General features: G+C 40.0%; 2 protein-coding genes and 1 non-coding gene across 3 annotated transcripts in view; 1 reads left to right on the forward strand and 2 right to left on the reverse strand.

The window, feature by feature from the left end:
* Positions 1 to 15: 15 nt before the first annotated feature.
* On the reverse strand, positions 16 to 10,654 carry LOC102193812 (oxysterol-binding protein 1-like). Its single transcript, XM_005749738.1, has 14 exons — positions 10,285 to 10,654; positions 8,836 to 9,008; positions 8,525 to 8,733; positions 7,255 to 7,417; positions 6,897 to 7,008; positions 6,571 to 6,754; positions 5,352 to 5,469; positions 4,978 to 5,035; positions 4,620 to 4,784; positions 2,967 to 3,212; positions 2,289 to 2,409; positions 1,959 to 2,062; positions 389 to 484; positions 16 to 219 (listed from the first exon to the last, which is right to left on the reverse strand). The coding sequence occupies exons 2-14, from the start codon at positions 8,970 to 8,972 to the stop codon at positions 28 to 30; spliced, it is 1,905 nt and encodes a 634-aa protein (XP_005749795.1). The 5' UTR covers positions 8,973 to 9,008; positions 10,285 to 10,654; the 3' UTR covers positions 16 to 27.
* A 306-nt stretch (positions 10,655 to 10,960) lies between these two features.
* On the reverse strand, positions 10,961 to 11,048 carry trnar-ucu (transfer RNA arginine (anticodon UCU)). Its single transcript is given in 2 exon segments — positions 10,961 to 10,996; positions 11,012 to 11,048. It is a non-coding gene; the product is annotated as a tRNA-Arg (tRNA).
* A 3,981-nt stretch (positions 11,049 to 15,029) lies between these two features.
* coro1b (coronin, actin binding protein, 1B) overlaps positions 15,030 to 21,594 on the forward strand; it is a 10,737-nt gene continuing 4,172 nt past the window's right edge. Inside the window, exons 1-5 of the mRNA XM_005749739.1 lie at positions 15,030 to 15,189; positions 15,320 to 15,470; positions 17,288 to 17,493; positions 17,689 to 17,811; positions 19,466 to 19,595. Of these exons, the coding sequence (XP_005749796.1) occupies positions 17,290 to 17,493; positions 17,689 to 17,811; positions 19,466 to 19,595 (457 nt within the window). The 5' untranslated portion in view covers positions 15,030 to 15,189; positions 15,320 to 15,470; positions 17,288 to 17,289. The remainder of the gene's footprint in view (positions 15,190 to 15,319; positions 15,471 to 17,287; positions 17,494 to 17,688; positions 17,812 to 19,465; positions 19,596 to 21,594) is intronic.

Genomic DNA, 21,594 nt, shown 5'->3' on the forward strand with positions numbered 1-21,594 from the left:
GCCCGGTTTTACTTTTTAAAACAGCACTTACGGTAAAGGGTTTCTTCTCCACAACTCTCTGGCTTTAAGGGTCTGATAGACTGTCTTCTGTTTGCCCTCAGTGCCGTTCTCGCCTCCTCGGCTGCTCTGCATCACCTTGGAGAACTCCATCTTCTCGTCCCATGTGCCCGACAGCACGTAGTGTGCCTTTCCATCTTTATCCATTACCACACCTGTAACCTAAAAACAGAAGAGAGGGGAGGTTACCACAATACCACAATATACCGCCTGTATATTAAAATGTGTCTGTTGGTTCAAACTTGATGCACCTACTGTGTGTGAGTTTTCTTTCAAAGCAAGTCAGAGAAAAACAGACTACATCTATTCAGGTCTTCTGCATCTTTCTCACCTTTCTGGCTACATCTCTGGAGAAGTAGCTGTAAGGAGCAAACTTTAAGTGGCAGCGGTCTCCAGTGGTGTGGTTTACTACGTCTATCTCACCAGACTGGAAGGGAAACACAGGGATATACAGTGAGGAGGGGGAAAAATAAAAAAAATAAAAATAAAAAAATCACAAGTGGGGATGATATCGACTAGATAAAAATTTTACTTCCCACTCAAGTTAAAATGCTGCAACGCAATGCTCTTACTCTATTTTATCTGTAGAGTAAAAATTAGAACTGGAAGCAAAGAAATAGGGTATTTTAATGCTATGTGATGGCAACCAGCCATGGCAAATTCATTTATATAGCACATTTCATTACATGTGAACTCTTTGCGATTAACCAATAGAAAACAAATCAGACTTTGCAAAGGAATTAAATACACGGTAACACGTACAAACACACAGAGTAAAATCCCGAGTCTGTCTGTGAAGGCAGGCATAGTTGCAACTGACCTTTAGGTCAGCAGGCAGCTTGTTCCAAAGAACAGGCGAGCACTAACAGAAAGCTCCCTTAGCACACTCGAATCTAAATCTGAGAGGAGTGAGAAGAGCTGCCCCTGATGACCTGAGAGGTTTGACCTTGTTATAGACACTAAGTCAGAGGTGTACCGGGAGGCCTAAAGACAGAAAGCTATATTAACAAAAAGAAGGACTTTAAAAGGTAATTCTGTACTGAACTGTAAGTGAACTAAGTGACCGCAGTACAGATTCCTGGGTTGCTTGTTGTGTTTTAGAAAACTAGTCTCTGACAACAAATATCTTCATCACCTCTCTGTTAAATTACAAAAGTTTTTAGACATCCAGTCTAATCAATCATTAGTGTGTGAGGTTACATCAGAGGGAAATGATAAGTACAACTATGTTTAATCTGCACAAGAATGATATTTTGATTCTTTAAGATGGGACCAAGCAGGAATACGTAAAGGTTAAAGAGTAATGGACCAAGGACAGAGCCCTGAGGAACCCCAGATGCTACCAAGTGAAACTTGAAAACTTCTAAATTTTAGATATGAGAACCAATCGAGAACCTGAGCTGTTAAAAGTGAGTTAAAGCTGTTAAACAAACTGCCAAATAAATGGGAGGGCAGTAGTGGGAAGGGCACCCTGCGTAAAAATCTGCACAGAACGAGTTATGCAGATCTCTGATGACTAACATGTACACGTGTACGTGCAGGAGATCAGATAAGTGTACGGATGTGCTGAAGTACATCCTTTCAAAAGTTTTCTTTGTGCGTTTTCTTTTTGGTATCCACCCTGCATATTAATGTCATTGTGAATCACTGAAGTGATTAAAGGCGTCAGTAACTATTCAAATGTCACTTCTTTGTTAATGTTACTAGCATGAGAACTTGTTATTGTCTCTCCATGAAAGACATCATGTTAATCATATCGTGGCAAAGCTGGTTGTAAAAGATAAACCCATGTTTATTTTCCTTGTTAGGAGCGTCATAACAGAGCCTTTCTTGCTCTTCATTCCTGCCTCCTCTGCAGATCAGGCCCTGTGGCCCTGCAACGACGTGTCCGAGCGTCTCACCTGATCGATCCAAAGTTTTCCGACAATGATGTTGTGCACCGTGGTGTTAACTTTCTTCCATGTGTAGTGATTATTGCTCTTCTCAAAGACTGCATGAATTGTGCCTGTGACGAAGAAAAGAAATATGAAACAAACTAAAAAAAAAACAAAAAGCAAAGCAAAACCTTTGTTCATTAGTAATTACCATTTTATGGTTCAACTAAAGAAAGGTGTGGGCTGGTACACTCTTTAGTCACTTATAAATTCTGATGATAGTTGTGTGTACATCTTTTGTCCTTGACACTATGGAAGAATGGTATGCTTTGTTTTCTAACCTAGCTTGCCTCTTACCCAAAGGCATAATGGAGAGGTATTTCCCCCTGAACTTGCTCGCAACTGTGATTTCTTGTCTCAACGTCCAGCCACGATCAGAGATAGCATGATGTGCAGCAGCAGGTGGGTGGTGACTCACCTGGAAAGAGAAAATGTTTTTCTGATGCAACAAAACATCAAGTCCTATTCTTCGTGAGTCTGAGTCATCCCCAATAGATGTGACTCACATTTAGTCTCATAAATCTGACATGTGACATGACAGCTTTCACACACACACACACACACACACACACACACACACACACACTAAACCTCCATTTGATTTCCTCCTCTACAAATAATCTATTCAGGATCAACCAGTGACTTTAGATTGTTTTAGGTTTGTACGACAAGAAGGGGCAGAAATATGACACTTTTTGATAAAGAAAAAAAAAAAGTCGCCACTTCATGTCTCCATATTAAAAATAATAATAATAATAATGATAATAATAATAATAATAATAATAATAATAATAATTCTGGTTCCCTGCCAGCATGTTCAACCCCAACTGCGCAGAAAAAGGAAGTAAGATTCTCTCTTAATGCCAAGTCAGTGGGATTTTTTTTTAATTCCTCCTTTCTGACATTCAATCTCTCTCTTGAGTTACAGTTCTCGGTTGGAAAACTTCCATTCTCTTGGGTTTTTTCCTCCCTCACCTGCTCACATAGGGAGCGGTAGCCACTTTCTCTCTTGCGGTCCAGCTCATACGTTTCTCCCAGCAGAGGGTTGAAAGGCTTTCCCGTGCGGTAGACTGTGGTGGAGTAGGCAGACACAGCGAAGGCGGCCACGTAGCACATCTGCTCCAAAGAGTTCTGACACTTTGCGGCCTTATCCAGCAACTCGTGGTACTCGAGGTCCTCAGACAACCGCTGCAGCATGGAGATGGGCTCATTGAAATTAACCTAGAAAGCAAAATGTTTGAAATTTACTTTTATATTTGTGTTATGTATTAATTCCAGCAACAAATCTCACACATGGCTAAGACGTGGATCTGAACCCGATTCAAAAAGCTAGAATGGGTAGAAGTGACCACAGGCTGATCTGTTCAATTCGGTTCTATACTGTCCTGTGTGCATCTGCAGCAGTGCACTGCTTCCTTCTGGGAGAGCTTTGTTAGCACAGAGGAAGCTAATAACAAAGAGTCAGCAGTTTTTGAGCAATTTCACACTTGCTGCAGTAGTTTGTGACTTAACCACAAACTGTGGTCAGGTTTGTGTTCCCTCTTCACTTCTTGGAAAGTTTTTATTACGCTTTCGGTGACCTTAAGAGTTGTTGTCAGCATATGCATCTGTCTCCACTCTGCTACACTCAATGTGAGCGAGGCCCATCACACACACTGACGCTTGCTATGTAGCGTCACTTCAGTAAAAGTATATATGTGTAGACTGTTAGATAGGTACAGGTATGGTTTGGGTAACGTCTTCTGTTTGGAAAGACCAAATAGAAAAGCTTTTAACAGAAAACCTCTATTGCCAGTTTCTGAAAATCTGCTAATTTAGCTTTTGGCTTAAGCAAAGCCCAAGCAATTTTCTAAACCACAACCATAGATGGGTCAGCAGTGACCTGGCGGGTAGTGTTGCTAAGCTACAGGAAGTCGACATGTGTCAATGTCAAAGTATCTCTGTAATGTGGCAGAGACAAAACTCTTTATTGTTACAGTGGGGGCAGGGCGACACAATGGCAGTGATAAGTTGACAGAACAAAGCCAAATCAAACATGTGACCATTTATCTCAGCAGTGATCAGTCTGACAAATCAGTTTGTCTGGACTCCTATAAAAAGCCGTGATGGTAGCTCATTTTAGACAACTCTGCTGACCCACATCCTACAAGTGACCTACAGTCGATTTCACAAATAAACAAAATCTGGGCAGATCTGCCGATAAACATCTTCAAAAGCTCTCGCAGAATGCTGACAACCCTTACAGCAGAAAAAGGACAGGGATCAGTATCTACGCTCCAATTTCGTCACACTGAACTGACTGCTGCCACATTTTGGAGGCACTGCGGTGGCATTTAATGATGCGGTTAGCTTATCGTAGATTTTGTATTTTTACTGTAAACGCACACAAACCATATTTCCAATGTGGTTTTAACTTGGGGTAGGAGGGGTGTTTAACGGCACCCAAATCTTTCATTAATTGAATATTATGAGTAAGACACAAATATTTTAACACTCAAACTCTTTGAGTCTGACTGTCCAAAATGAAGCTGATCAGACGTCTTCTTCAACAGGTGAACAACGAAGCACACATGGAAGAACAACAAGCTTTCAGTAACTCTGACTGGACGTTCAGTAAGAAATCCTTACAGGCATCGGGATCTTAGACAGCTCTTTGCCGATGCAGTTTTTCATGATGCTCCAAAGGTTGAGGGAGTAGTTTGGTTTGTCTGGGATGCGTGTCCGCCTCTTCTTTAAGGGTACCAGCTCCTGGGAGGGGGACTCCTGGTTCATCGCAAGAGGCTCCTCGTTAAGCTAAGAAGCAGAAACGTTTATCAATATAAAATGGAAATGTTTTTGATTTATTACCATAGCAACAAAATCATGTTTAAAGAATATCCATACAACACCCGTCCTACTGCAGCTTTTCATTCAGACTGTGTTATTTTAAAAGATGGGATACAGCATTATAATAAGATTTCAATGATTCGGACAGAATGAGGCCTACCGACTGATCATCTGCACACAATTCACTATTGAGGCCGCTGATATTACTGCTTGACCTTCTGTAAGAGATCAAAAAAAAAGCAAATAGATTCTGTTAGTGACGTGAACGTTACTAGTTATTCAGGTATTTTCACATATGAGAAAAGAGAGGCTTAAAAAAAAAAGACCTGATACACACACACAAACACACACACACACACACACACACACACACACAATTTGATTGACTTAAGATAAATACATACTGGAATGTGATACAAGGAAGTGGTCTAAATATATAAAAACAAAGACAAGCCACACACAAAGTCTTGGGGAAAACCCCCAACTAACTCCATCTGTCAATCTGTACCGACGGGTAAAGAGAAAGATACCGACTTGTGAAACTGGGGGTCCGCAGGTACAGTGATAAACTCGGGGGCTTCTTCCATGGCATCAAAGAACTCATTGTCATCATCCTCATCACTGGCCTCACCTTTTCCAGGCCCAGCAGCACCTTAACACAAACAAACATCTAAGTTTTCCCTATACAGAAGCTTAAAGATGATTCTCCAGGTATCACAAAAACAATAAAACAACATGTAATATAGAGCAGGTGTGTCGAACTCCAGGCCCCGGGGGTCTGTGTCCTGCAGGTTTTAGATGTGTCCTTGATCCAACACAGCTGATTTCAATGACTAAATTACCTCCTCAACATGTCTTGAAGTTCTCCAGAAGTCTGGTAATCACCCAGTGTGAGATCTAAAACCTACAGGACGCCGGCCCTCAAGGCCTGGAGTTTGACACCTCTGATTCAGAGCATTTAAAGTGTTAAAACAAAAATTTAAAACAAACAAACAAAACAGGAAGTTGCAATTCCTCACATCTGGTTACATGGAATCAGAATCAGGTAATCACGGGTACTGCTACTTGTAAAACTTGACTTCACATTTACCTGATAATTGCCAAGGGGATTTCAAATTGGGGTTTAGTCAATAACGGAGTAATTAAAAAGTTTGATGAGACTGAAACTGATAATGTTCTTTTAGTTTCACATCTTGATTCTATTTTTCTTGCTAAGTGCTTGATCACAAGGACTCTCGTATGTCAGCCACAGAAAATCTTGGTCACCCAGGAGTTAGCATCTCCCTGGTTCCTTGATAAAAAGCCAATGAAATTTTTCGCAGGCTCTTGGATTACCACTGAAAAATATCTCTGTGGGAAATGAGGTTTAATGAGTTTTGTTCAGAAATCGAAGTCGAATGCAAACAGTTGGTGGCCCCACATCTTTGATTTCGAAAGAGTTGTACGCCACATGTACCTGATAAGAGTTATAATAGTTTAGTATTTTATTTTCATTTCATTTAGTTTTCAGAATCGATTTTCATATTTCAGTTTAGTTTTTGTTGTTTGAAAAATTAGTTTTAGTTTAGTTTTTATTATTTTCAGGGTTAGTTTACTCTTTTTACTTATTGTATGGAGGTCAGAAGTAAGATTTACAAAATAAGTGCTGGTATTACAATAAAAACTTTCTGAAAACATTAACTCACACTCTTGTAGAATGTCAATAGACATGTGCATCATCCTTCATTGTTATCTTGTCAGAATCACAACTTACCTTTATTGTCTGGACTAGCATTAGCCTGTGCGGCTCCTCTGAATGCTCGCTCGAGGTGATTGTGCTGTTTGGCCAGTTGCTCTAAAGTCTCCTCCAGCCGCACTCTCTGCTCCCGCTCAGCCTGCAGGGCCTTTTGCCATCGCTTGCTGTGAGTTTGTGCCAGCGTCAAGAAGTCTCGGCACGCCTGAGAAGCATAACATTGAAACACTTTTCAATGTGTTTCATTGAAAAGCTGCGCAGTAATACATAGACAAGGTCTTCTCTGGTATATATACACATTATATATTAAAAACTCAGAGATCAACACACAAGGATGTCAGACTTACATTGATCATGGCGTTAGAGGTGATGCGGAACAGAGTGGCTCTTTCTGTGACTTGGCGAATCTTATCCCCAGCCTCTCCAGTCAGACGTAAACCATCCAGTTCTGCTAATGACCTGAAAAAAATATGAACTTTGGATGTTTGGACAATATGTAGTCAATTTACACATCAATGATTTTATAACAGGACTCTTCTGCAAATGGTACAAAACATCTGAATATGGCACTGAATTACCAAACCTACAGAATTATAACTTCAAATTTAGAGCTCACATAGTAGACTAGTAGAGACATGAGGCATAAATGAGACTGTTGCCTGAAGATTAAAGCAAAGAGCAAGGCAAAATGGGTTTAAGTCTGACCTCTGGAGGGCAGAGCCATGCTTTGAGATCAGATCGTTGCAGGTGCTCAGATCCTCCACTTTGTTGCTCAGGGTTCTGAGAGCAGACTGGACTTCTGAATTTTGTGACCCACCACCTTGTGTGATGCGTGGTGACGATGAAGGGAAGTCATCGCCCGAGTCATCTGTTAGGAAATCAAACAAAAGGAAAGGAAAATAAATAAATAAATAAATAAATAAATAAATAAATACATACATACATACATACATACACTTGCTAGCCACTTTCTAAGGTACATTGTTGAACTGCTTGTTAATATCAAATATCTAATCAGCCAATCACATGGCAGCAACTGAGTGCATTTAGGATTGGTCAATGCGACCTGCTGAAGTTCAATCTGTGCATCAGAAAGGGGAAGAAGTGTGATTTAGGAGACTCTTAAAGTGTCATGGCTGTTGAGAAGATATTCAGTGAGCAGCTGTTCTCTGGACAAAAAATGCCTTTCTGATGTCAGAGGACAGTCAGACTGCTTCATCTGACAGGAAAGCAACAGTAACTGAAATAACTACTCTTTACAAGCCAAGGTGTGCAGAAGAGCTTTTCTGAAGGAACAACACGTCCAACATCACATACAAATGGACTCCAGCAGCACAAGATCAGGCCGAGTGCAACTTCTGTCAGCTAAGAGCAGGAAACTGAGGCTCCAATTCACACTGGCTAATCAAAGATTGGGACAAACATTGACCTGATGAGACTTGATTTCTGCTGCAACATTCAATGTTTCAGGCCGCTGCTGGTGTTTTTACTAAAGGTCCCAGAGTGTGTCCACTCCATAGTACCAACTGAGCATCATTCAAACACCACAGTCTACTTGAGTATTGCTGCTGGCTATGTCCAGCTCTTTATGACCACAGTGTACCCATCTAGCACACTGCCCGGCAGGATAACACAGCATGTCACAAAGCTCAAAACATCTCAAACTGTTTTCTTGAACACGACAATGAGTTCGCTGTGTTCAAATGAACTCCAATCACCAGATCTCAAGCCAATAGAGCACCTTTAGGGTGTGGTTAAACATCATGGATGTGCAGCCAACAAATCTGCAGCAACTGTGCGATGCTATAATGAAAATACAGACTAAATTTTCTGAGGAATGTTTGCAGCACCTTGTTGAATCTTGTTGAAAGGAAAAGGGCGTCCAGCCCAGTAGACACAAGGTGTACCTAACAAAGTGGACATGCGTGTAAATATGTACAGAAGCACTAAATAATTCCCCTGAAGTCTGTTTTACCTGACTCTGCCTGCATGCGGACAGCCTTGGCTTTGGCCAGCTCCAGGGCAGTGATCCATCGCTGACGTTCCACCTCACAGCTGGCCTTGAGGTGATATGTTTGTGCCCCTCCATTGGAGATGACAAAGTTGCAGGCATCATCCACAGTGATAGTAGCTGTAGCCAAGTTGATGGTGCCCCGACACGTGTGACCCATCTCTGCCTGGGTCCTAATAATCAGAAGAGCCTCATTTGACTTTGGGAATAAAAAGTAACTAAAAAGAAAAGAGAAATATCCTTAAACTATACCAGTGTTCTACAGAAAGGTGTACCTGTAGTATGACAGCAGCCCATTGCTCAGCACAAACCACCTCCGCTGATAACCCTTGATGTAATTTGTCCACTTGAACACCCATCCTTTGTATGTGTCTCCAGGAGGGGTGGGAGTGGGGGTCTTGGCTTCTGACATCACACCCCCTAAACTTAAGCTACAGACTGGAGGGACCTTGAGGGGGAAGATGGAAAGTTTTATCATTTACATAACAAGACTGGCTGATACAGTGATTCGGTGAATCAATTAGGAGCCAGTTCCTTGAATTCTCAGGTGTGACCATTCTCGGCGTTCCCCAGGCGAGGCTTTAATTTAACTGAAATTGCTTTTGCAATGTGGGTGCACTGGGTTTGGAACAATCTGGTTAAGGACTAAGGTTGCAAAAACAGCATCTTGCTTTAAATCACATGCTTTCATCCTGTTTTTTTAGGCCCCCATGTGAAGCCTTCTGGTTAAGATGTTTGCATTTCATTCACCTTCTGATTACCTTCCCCCCCCCCTAGCTCTCGATGTCATTTGTCAACCTCTGCTTTCAAAGGTGCTATATAAATACAGTCTTAGTATTGTGACTTGTTTCATCAGCACAACAATGGACAGAACACTTTTTTTTATTTTATAAAAAGTTCCACAAATGTAATTCACTGAGCTCTTACAAAGTAAATTTTAACAGTTGTTATATAACCTGAATATATAAAACACCTGAATATCTCTGGATTTTAAACCAATGGTCCAAATTTAATGTTAGTTTGAACTGTGTGAAGTCAAATTCACATTTTCTGACATTCTTAAACACAAACAATTTCACTTCTTTTCACTGACTACAACCCTACTTCCAAGCTGAAAGTCTTTAATATTGATTATTAATCAGTGTCAACACTGATCTTTGAGTGTGCAATGACAGGTCAAAGGTCGGCCGAGAGATCAATACATACCGACTACTCGTGACACGTTTTACCAAAAATTAATTATTATTTTCGCCTGATGAAGAGATTAATAAAAACTTTGTGTTATTTTGTCTTCTTACTGATAAATAGTCCAAATATTAACAGTTTTGAGTCAGATTTGAGTCTAATTCAGTCCAATTCTCTTTTAGGGAAAATTACTGTAATTTAAGGGGCAAACAGAACAACAACAACAACAACAACAACAACAACAACAACAGGTTTTAACAACAGTAACTGGATAAATAAATCAGATAAATCTGAACATACTGACGAACTTGACAACAGAGGTTAGCCTACATTAGCCCCAGTTAAGATAAATGACAGTGTCGGTAACAACAATTCATCGCTGATAGGAGCTTAAAGTGAATAAATTCAATCTGACACGATTGTTCCAAGTTATTTAGCTAGTGTCTGCATATTTAAAAAGCATTGCGAAGAAGAGCAAATGCTAAACATTGGCTTCATCACTAGCTAGCTTTCAAACTCGCCGATGGCTAAATGTTTACCTTGACGTGTCCAAAATGAAAGATCAGGCAACCAGCAGCCGGGTGAAGTCACTGCTAACTCTGATACCCATACGACACTGGCTAGCTGAGGAGGCTAACAGACCAACACAAGGCAGCTAATGGGGCAAACAAACAGACCGAAGACGTCGACGGCAACAACAGTGCGACTTTAAAACGAAGTGACAGCAACACGTTTTATTGCTGCCCCTCAATATTTGCGTGTATAAGGTTCATTCTACAGCTGCGTACACCCCCAAATATCTATAGCTAGCTAGCTACATCTAACTAGCCTAATGTTAGCTCGCTGGTTACACCCGGTGCAGCAGTGCTGGGTCTCCGTGTGGAAACACGCAGCTATGGCTAACTACGTTTAGCATTAAGCCAAACTACACATCTTGACACATTTAATTCATTTATAAAGCAACAGTCGCTACACTGTTCACAGTTAAGGTAACTACGGTTAATACTTTATTCCACCAACAATGACTTTACATGTTAGTGTAACGCAACTGAGAGGAAAAAAATAGACATTTACCCGTGAGGCAATAAAACATTGCGATTTTTTTAATAATTACAATCACTGTTTTGTAATCGCTTGACACTCGTGACATGTAGTGGTATGTAGTACAGGTGACTATAAAGATGGCCGAAGTTTTCCAGAAGAAGTACAAAAATGCGACTCCGGTGGGACTCGAACCCACAACCTTTGAATGTCTGCATCTATGCCTAGAAGTCCAATGCGCTATCCATTGCGCCACGGAGCCACCTGTTGCACATGTTGAACACTATGGTATTTATAGTGTAAATAGGTCGAACTCGGGGGTGATATTGTCAAAGGTTTTAGATTGTGATTTCTGGGGTTGTGAGTATTGTAATATAGCGTACATTGTGTATAAATAATGTGAAACTGAGCCCTTACTTCAGAATTGAAACATCCTTTCAGACAATACCAAGCAATAAACGTTCATTTTCACCCTATCGTTTTAGAGAGGGCTTTCTTTTTTCATATTTTATCATGTTTTTAGATTTTTATGCCTTCTCTGCATGTGGGGAACCTAGGGAAACACCTGGGATTTTTAAAAAGAAAATGATCTCTGTGCGTCAATATGGTATATCAAACACTGGATGGCGCCACAATGCTGCATTAACCTGAATAACCCTCAAAAAACCACCACAATTTCTGGTGACAATGAGAAGCCACTGGATTTTAACTAAATTTACTTTGACAAACACAAATAAAAATCTCTGTACTTTATTTGCAAATAATGACAAGATCTGTTAAATGCAATCTCTAATTCTACTAAAGTACGGCTTCACCAAAAGGTAGATTCTGTTCATCTGGACGTAGCATTTTCAGTGGGAGAAATGTTTCCTCACTCATCCAAGTGACTTCTTCAGTCTCAGCTGACTGCAGGTTTCCCCAATTTTATAAACAGTACATTTGCACAATTACTGAAACTAGCACCACTGAAGGAACAGTAGGCTTGGAGGATGTGTACATCCTCATCATTGAAAGAGTGTCCACTGGCCTGTAGGTGTAAATAGACTGCAGAGTCCTGGTCTGACAAGGTAGCTCTTCTGTGTTGTGATATTGGCTTCGCTAGAGGCTGTTTGGTTTCCCAGATAAATAAATCATGGCAATCCTCTTGGCACTTAATACTATATTACTCTGTTTGTGTCGGGGGCCCGATCCTTGGGCAATAGGCTCGGAGGTCAGCCCATTGTTCCTTCAGTGGGCTGGTTTCGGTCATTATGCAAATGTAGATTGGGGAAACCTGCAGTCAGCTGAGACTGAAGAAGTCACTTGGATGAGTGAGGAAACATTTCTCCCACTAAAAACTTTACATCCAGATGAACAGAATCAACCTTTTGGGGATTTACTTGCCTGGATAATTGAGCGTGCATCAAGAAGATAAAATACAGCTTGTTTCAATGCAGCCATTTTAGAAACATTTCAGAAATTTTATTTTATTTTTTAGACACCATCACACCACCGAGCAAGAGTGACAAATGATATTGTTTTTCAATTCAACTCTATTTATACAGTCCCAAATCACAACATCAGTTGCTTCAAGGTGCTTTACATTGTAAGGTAGAGACCCTCCGACAATACAGAGAAAGCCCCAACAATCAGATGAGCCGTTATCAGCAAGCACCTCCTGACAGGGGAAAGGAAAAACTCCCTTTTAACAGGAAGACACCTCTGGAAGAACCAGGCTGAGATAGGTGCAGCTCTTTGCCTGACTGGTTGGGGGTGAAAGGAGGGAGAATGGACAAGGACACGCTGTGAAGCCAGAGATGAATAATAACTAACGATTAAATTGAGAAATTGGTTTATAAACACATAATGAGTGAAAAAGGGTTAATGAAGAAGAAACAATGCATCATGGGAAGCCCCAGAAGGCTACACCTGTTGCAGTGTAACTAAGGGAGGATTCAGGGTCACCTGATCCAGCCCTAACTATATGCTTTATCACCAAGGAAATTTCAAGACTGATCTTGAAAGCAGAGAGGGTGTCTGTCTCCAGACTAGGAGCTGGTTCCACAGAAGAGGGGCCTGAAAGCGAACACTTTACCTACCATTCTACTTTTAAATAGTGTAGGAATTACGAGTAAACCAGCACTCTGAGAGCGAAGTGCTCTGCTGGGGTGATATGGTACTATGAGGTCTTTGAGATGATATGAGGCCTGATTATTTAAGATTGTTTGGGGGCTTTAAAAAAAAAAAAATTATTATTTCAACAATTTTAAAGTGCAATGTTTACAAATTAAAGCCATATTTTCAAATGCATTTTTAAAATACTTATTAAAACATATAAATTATTCCGTGTTTTTTTTTTTTAAACTAATGGGCCCCGGGGTTGGACATGAATTCCTTTGGAGTGTCTACAGGAACGGCATCTGGCGTAAGACTCTGATAAATATGTGGAATTCGTTGTGGCAAACCTTTGTAATTAAGAGAACAGCCAAAAGTTTTGTGTTCGTTTGTTTGTGTAACAAGTCTGACCTGGCAGTTTGCTGCTTTTGCTGGATATGATGTTGTGCAGCGACGGTTAGAAATGCGAAGGGTTCAGAGAGATTTGAATTCCTCTGATAAATGATAAAGTAGAACAGATGTTTACAGAAGAGGGAGATGGTGATTCTGTGGTGTTAAAGGAAGGGATGTCAAGTCTCACAGATGAGAGTGTGCCCCATTTGGATTCTTATGGGGACCAAGAACATGAGGTGGGTGTAGCCAACTTGGCTCGATAAGGAAGACTGCTGGACAGCATTCAAACCCATTTAAATGGCCACAATAGACTACAAATAAATAAAATTTCAAGTGTGTTCCCTTTTCAACTCATTGTCGGGTCGATAATCGATAATCTTCTTTGTGTTTTGCAGCTGTTGTTGTGCTGCTTCTGCTGTCCTTTTGTTGTTCTTTTGGTTGATTTGTAATTTTGTATTGGTTAGTCCGTCCAGCCGTAAGGGCTGTTATGAATGATTGAGAGTGAGTCTTGTAAGGACGAACTAACCTCTCTCTTTTTCTTTTTTTTTCGTTTATTTGTTTGTGCCATTTCCTTTATAAACCCAGGTTGCAGGTCATAGTGCTGCTTCCCAGCTGTGCAGAGGTCCAAATTGTTTGCAGTGCATGCCCATAGGTAAATTGATTGCAGTATCTCTAGACTGGGTTTGCAGTGTAGCGCTATTTGCTCACACCTTTGGTGTGATAGGTCTCATGTGCAGCTTGGATGTTAGTAGAATGTGTTATAAGTCCTGTCTGGGAATGAGTGGGAAAATTATTTCTTTGACATTTTATTCAACACCTTAGTGCTCCTTACATTTGTTTTAATTGACTTAAGACATTATACTTTAATTATACTCCAATAATCTTTTAAATATATCTTTCTGAATAATGTTCAGCTAAAAATACAAATAAAATAATATTAATAAGCCAAGAATAAGCGGAATACAATAAGTGTATTCCAGTATGTACAGTATATATGTGTATAATGGGCAATTGCAATGTAAAGGGGGGGTTAGGATACTCTATAATACAGCTAACCCCTTCGTGATATTGTGTAATCACAATGTAAGACAAAGAAACATTGCTTGATAAACCTTACTCCTAATATTAAGAAGCTTACATTAAATGAATGAATAAATAAATTCACATTTCCTTTAAAACTTCAAGTTCTTACTCTCTCATTTTTCTGTACATTAGCCCTTACACTTTAAATTTAGAATAATGACAAAGATTTGGAAATTACGCCATATTGTATTACAATTGCACTGTATTATAAGGTGCTACCACAACACGAGACACAGCTCTGAGTAATGAGCACAAAGACTATTTTTAAAAAAACCTCTGCGTGTAACGATTTTTTAAAAGACCGGATGTCAGCAAAAGGTTTTAAAATTGTTAATTGTCATCATTATCATTTCAAATCATCTTCATCTAAATTTGAGTTCAGATATCAGTTTGGGAACACGCATAAATCCTCCGAGAAACAGTCGATTAGGTTTTTAAACCCCAAAATTGATATATTACTCCACATTTAAAGCCCTAATTAAAAGTTAAGTGCTTAAATGCTAATGGCTTCAATTGAGGTTTGCTGATAGTTTGAGCTAACAGCGTACCCGTAATAGCGGTCTGTTTTCCGTTTTTAGGTCTATGTAGTACATATCCGGTCTGGCCGACGGGAATGTAGACGTAGACGGAGGATATCTCTCTTTACTCCTGCGTGTCTTTGACACATCCTGCCTTGAGCGGAAGTGTCTGGGATTCTGCTCGAGTCGTCGCTTCAAAACAGTCGTTTGTAAAGGGAGACGGGGACAAGCGGTGTCCGCATCTCTCCCTCCACCATCACCGGCAGCCGGGCTCTTTTTAGCGTGGCTTTATTAGCGCGGGACATGCTCTGTCAGGTTAGACCTCTGCCACAGCAGACAGGCGCAATTCCTAGCAAACTAACGAGAAGACAGCTGAGAATTGGGTTAATAAATAAATAAATAAATCGGATTTGCCCCCCCTCTAATGAGCACATTTTTGTTATAGGTCTGCGCAATCTACGTGAACGCTTGTCTGGACACAGGAGAGGATTAAGTTACTGCTGTTGGCGGCGGATTATTTTATTGGCCTCTTCTTGTCACGCCCGAGTCTTTGGTGATCCTTCTTCCAATTAAGAGAGGTCTCTCAAAAACCGCAGGTATGTGCGCTTTTGGACTGGAAAATAATAACCCGAGATGTGTCATTGTGGGACTATCTAAAACGGGTCCTTTGTTGCTCATGTCTGCATTTGTTTCTTTGCAAAAAAAAAAAAAAAAAAACAACTGCTGTCTCCTCACCTCCTATTGTGAGCAGACAATGGGAACACATAGAGAAATGGTGCAAGGATGCAGCATATTTACTAAATGGGTATATATAGAAATGAACATTATCGTGCAGTAAGATCGCGCTGTTTAATAACACAGGTTTAAACGCAGACTGGACGTAGTGGAATCCAGCGAACTGGATTTGGGGCGGTTTTATCCTCACGCTGGAGCCCTCTGTAGGCTTCATACCTGCTGATATGCCGTTTGCTTTGACCATTGGTATATGGCATATAGAGTTACTGCCTCCTCTCACAGCAGCTATGACTGCCCAACCCCCTTCTCCTCCCTGCACGGCATGTTTTGGTTTCAGGCGGATCATGCCCTTTTGTCCACTGAAGCCTGACTGTACTTTTCAGAGCAGGCTCCCAGTATGAAAGAATTTGTCCGCTGTCCTGGCTGCCCCTTCTTTTTGTTTGTTTGTTTTTTTCACTGACCATATGAAGATGGTGAGGATTTACTAAACCAGCTGTACAGCAACATTAGCAGCATTAGTGCAGAGTTTGGGGATTCAAAAGACTAAGACTACAGTTTTAATAAAGCATGCATACTCAGCCAGTTTTTATTTCTATGCAATTCCAAATATTTTCCCATCCCAAGTGGGAAAGTGTAACTAAGTGTTTCTTGGTAACTCATAAAAACAAAAAGAATCTGTTTTGTTATGTGACACTCAACTTAAAAGAACAGGATCTTTATTTTTAAGTTTTAAGACTTTATTGTCATTGCACATTCATTAGTTGTAGTACTTGTCCCACATTTGTGCAAAAAGAGAGCCAAGCAGATCACAGTAAATAAATACCATATATACAGAATAAAATATATATGATATATGCAGACAATTAAATATGCAATATGCATATAACAGCATTATATTTTCAGAGGTATACGGTGGGGTGTTATAATTGTCCATTTAATTGTCCTAAATATGGCAAATTCTTATTATTTTCACTGGAGCCTGAATTATATATTGCTGAGAGCTGATATCAGATATTTGCTGATATATCAGTATCAACATTTATATCAGGCCATAAATGAAAATTTAAATAGTAAAGAAGAGATGAGAGAAACACCCTTCAACTGCTATGAGTGCTGATGTTGCCTATTTTGTCCACCAGTGGGCACTCTACAGCTTAACTAGAAGTGAAAACACAAAAACGGTAAAGTACTTACTGACTATATACAAAAGAATATTTTTAAACTATCGTGAACTTATCAAGGACCAATAATATTATCGGTATGTGTATCGCTCTTAAAAATCCTGTAACAGTCAAGGTCTATTTTCCGTCATAAAATATACTGAAAAATGGAGATCTGAGTAGATAAAGAAGACATGTATTGTTGCTTGTTTGAGTTAACATGCATTTTAAATAAGATATAGTCCATTTTAAAAGGTTACAATATTTCATTTTAGCCATATTTTACTGGGGGAAAATATCTTTTTTTTTTCACAGTCCAAATGATTAAACCAGAATTTATTTTTCAAGCTTATTGGCTGTTTGGTTAATAATTATCCTGCTTATTTGATTACTGTTTGCTGACAGAAGCTTTTTACTTTTCAGCTGATGAGTTAATAATTTACTGTCATTCAGCAGCATCTGTCCATTTAAGGTTGCTGAATTGTAACTGTTCCTCTGTGTAATCTTAATCTCCTCAGGTATGTCTTTCCGGCGAGGTGTGGTCAGGCAGAGCAAATTCCGCCATGTTTTCGCCCAGGCGTGGAAAGCCGAGCACTGCATCGATGATGTCAGAGTGTCCCGGGTGACGTGGGACAGTCCACTCTGTGCAGTCAACCCCAAATTCATTGCTGTTATCATTGAAGCGGGTGGAGGAGGGGCCTTCCTCGTGGTTCCAGTCAGCAAGGTTCAGTCTCCTACATTACAGAGTATTAGATAAACAGTAGATCGATGTTTCTTCCACTCTCCTACTAAAAGCATTATGTCACCAACTTTTTAACAGCCTGCTGCATGCCTGACTAAAGTACTTTCTACACTTACGAGACCATTAGCAGGACTGGATAATGCATTAATGGTTGAAACATTCTGTTTTTCTCTACAGAGTGGAAGAATCGACCAGTCCTGTCCCACGGTCTGTGGTCATGCAGCACCAGTGCTGGACATCCAGTGGAGTCCTCATGATGACAATGTCATTGCAAGTGCCTCAGAAGATTGCACGGTGAAGGTAACATTTTCAAACCTTGTAGAAGTTCTGTGCTGGTGGTTTGTGGTCAAGTTATCTGTAATCTGACGTCCGTAGGCATCAAACCCGCCACAACCTTAACCCACTAAAGCTGTGTTGGTCCTTCTTCTGCTGCTAATGAAAACACATCAGACTTCAGGGTGCAGACCTTGAGTGTGCTTCAAACTACTATAATAATTAACATTGTGTATTTAACACTTTCTTTATCATATTGTATGACTTAATTTTACTTATAATTGTAAAATTATGTCAGTAGAATTCAGTTGAGAGGTCTTTGGTGCCCTGGGTCCGTCCATAATGCCAGTGCTGGTGTGAATACAAAACATATGAGGGTTTCCTGTAGTGTGTGGTGTGGGGATAGAGGTCGTGTCATTTCTGAGGTTAGGTTGGAGCCTGAATCAACACTTTAGGTGCTTTGTCAAGTCATCCAAGAAATTCCAGAGCTTTTTTTTTTTTTAAACAGTGATTGTTCAGCTGAAGGAGACGACTGCCAGGGGTGCGTGCTTGGTTTGCAGCAGTTTTTAGGTGTAGGTAATATTGTTTCTCTGATCACAGCTGTGTAAACTTACAGCGAGGTCTCTGTGAAACAAGTTGGCATTCCTCAGCTGTTAGACACGGCTGGGCGAGGAGGGGGGTTAAAAGAATGTCACTGATTCCAGATAAATGATCGACGAGCACCCATAGTCTTTTCTTCAGGCACACCTTACCATTTTTTAACAGAAAGTAAATCACTTTTGATACTACTAAAAAGCTATACTGGGATATAGATACTGTTAAAAAAAATACAAATATATATTAACTAATAAAAATCTGAAATGTTGAAAGAGAACCTAAATGCATATTTAGTTGATATCGATAATTGGGTAGTAGCTAGGCTAGCTCTGACCAAACGTAGCAAATTAAGCTATGGAGCTACTTCAAAGGTCACTTCCTAAAATGTTAGAGCTTTTTTAATCTTTTAAAAGGTGTATTGTGCAGGACTAGCTTAGCTGGCTGTTTTTTTCCCTTCTAACAGCCTTACTATTAAACAAAGCCAATCATGTCTTGGCTGTAGCTTTATAATTAACAGGTAAAAATAAATGTGGTATTGAGTAAATTTGGATGAAGAAATGATGATGTACTCCAAGTGCTGTCTGCGTTATTCTTGTTAAAATGACATTAGCGAGTTAGCGCGGATTGCCGTGTGCGTGGGGCTGCATGGCGTCAACACGTTAGCACGGCTAGATTGTTAACGTGTTAGCGCCATGCAGCCCAATGCACTCGCTAACAGAGATTTGCCACGTTATTGCGGTTGTGACGTTACAGTCATTTTAACGAGATTAACGCTGACAGCACTAATCTATCTGTCTATCTATCTGTCTGTCTATATATACACATACATATATGTATAAACTGGCAATAAAATAACCAATCTAAATCTTATATACAGAAAATGCAGGATTACAGAAATGATACCACAGAGTGTGCATAAATTGCTGTTGCTGTCTAGCAGTGTGAAGCAGTGTGACAGTTCAACTGTTTAGGAGGGAGATGGTGAGGGGAATGAAGGCTCTGATAGCAGTAAGGTTAATAATATGTCAGGAAAACTGTAAAAAAATTATACGACACACATATATATGTCTGCTTTATGTTGAAGGTGTGGCAGATCCCAGATGGTGGGCTCACAAGTCCAATGACTGATGCCACTGTGACCCTTGAGGGACACAGTAAACGAGTGGGACTCCTGGCTTGGCACCCAACTGCCTTCAATATCCTCCTAACTGCAGGTAGGACCATCTGTAGCATTGTAGTGCTCCCATTGTTCTCCTATAACCAAACATGGTTCACATCTGTGGAAAATAACAGTGATAACTGGCTATGACTGGTGTGTTTTTTAAGTGTGTTGTGTAGAGAACATGGTCTAAACATTAAACTGCGCCACTGTGGAAGCAGGCTGGTGTAGTTTGTATGTTGCTTTACATATATTTCCATAAAAAAGTGATCTAAAACAAAGGGCTTGTGTTTGCACACTGGAAATGTATTGTACTTGAGTTTTATATGGTGAATTAAGGTAACCTTTGCCTCGTAATAAACATCCAGGGATCATTTTACCTTTTAACAAACTCCAAATATGGTGACAGTGAAACTCGAGGCGTAGCTTCCCCGTGCTAAACATTCCTCATTATCCAGATAAAAGTGACATACACCCGTCCATTTGTAAACAGTGAGAGTTGAGGAGCAGCTCCTGTCTTACTGTGTTGGTGTTCAGTGACAGCCAGTTCAAATACTGCTGCATAATACAAGTATGGAGTAGGATTTCCCTCCTAGGCAACTCACAGCATGTGATTAACCTGAAAAATAATTACACTTTGCTGAAAAGCTGCCAGAGCTGGTTTCCATTGGAAATGTAGCCTACGCAAAGGAGGCACTACTATACGCACAAGCACATAAAGTAATGTTTGGCCTGTGGGATCCTCATGGCAGTGTAAGAATGTAAGCTGCCCACTTATGTTACTGCATACTGAGAAGAGTGCATATTGTTCACGCTGCATTATTTTACCACCAGCTTTTTTAAGCAGCTCTGCAGGCGTTGTTGCTCCTCAGTATAAGTTAGCGTTAGCGAGGAGAAAGGCAACACAACAACACAGTTATACTGTGCTAAATTTCCATAATGGAGTGAGATTAGAATTGTATTCAATTATATAACACTTTCAAATCACTCACATTAACTGCTGGTATCATGATATAGCGTCAAATACAGTGTATTATGTTATCTGTGTACAGTTATCATAATTATTTGATTCTTGATCGTGTCAGTGAAGTGGCTCTGTTAATTGTTCACTTTGTCATATTCCTTTTGGGATCCACTGCAAGGACTCAATCAGTTGAATAACATTGATAGGGGAAACATGTTTAAGTGCAACTGCTTGTTTAAATGAACATCAATATTTGCTACCAGGCTATCATTAATTGTACTGTAAAGGGGAATGAATCAAAAAAGAATATTGAGGTACTGACATCATGTCACAGATCGACTCCCAGCAAACAGCTCCGCTGCTCTCACTCCATTTCAATTAAAATATTGGCCTGAAGTGCAAGGAATCGACTCATCTTTCCACTCTAGCTACATCTTCTTTAAACTAACAACACAAATAAATGAATCTTTTATGTGAAAGATCAACAACAATGACTTGTTCAAAATTAGGCAGGAAATGATGTGATTGTTTGTGACATTGCCACTGATTGAGAAAAGTAACTACACCAGCAAGACAGATTCAACCATTTATAGGACACACTCCATGTACGACACATGTAATTAGAAGTTGAGACTTGATGCAGAACATATCAGGGAGAAGGCAGAAAAGCCCAGTTTGGAATCACAGAGCGAGCCGTGATACAATACGCTGAAAACAGCACAGATGGTGTTTCGATTAAGCAACTTTAAACTATCGGGGAATTCCTTTAAAGATGCAAAAGGGATTTGTTCACTGCATTGTGCTATTGTGTGTGTATTGTCATTAATATTCAGTTTTAATGTGTCAGATCAGTTAATACTTTGCTTCTTTGCTTGTTTCACCGCGAGATCACTTTACCAATATTTACTTTGATAAAGTTAATGACATACTGAGGTAGTGTGTGTAGGTAGTATCTGTCACAGGGCTAACACAGAGACAGACATCCATTCACACTGTTGTTCAATTTAGCATCGCCCTAACCTGTTGTTATTATATATTGATATATGGTGTCATAATTAGAGATGGGTATCGTTTAGGTTTTATCCGATAC

This window comes from Pundamilia nyererei, unplaced genomic scaffold (genome assembly GCF_000239375.1).
Source record: "Pundamilia nyererei isolate P.nyererei 1_Seehausen unplaced genomic scaffold, PunNye1.0 scaffold00254, whole genome shotgun sequence".
Taxonomy (NCBI): domain Eukaryota; kingdom Metazoa; phylum Chordata; class Actinopteri; order Cichliformes; family Cichlidae; genus Pundamilia; species Pundamilia nyererei.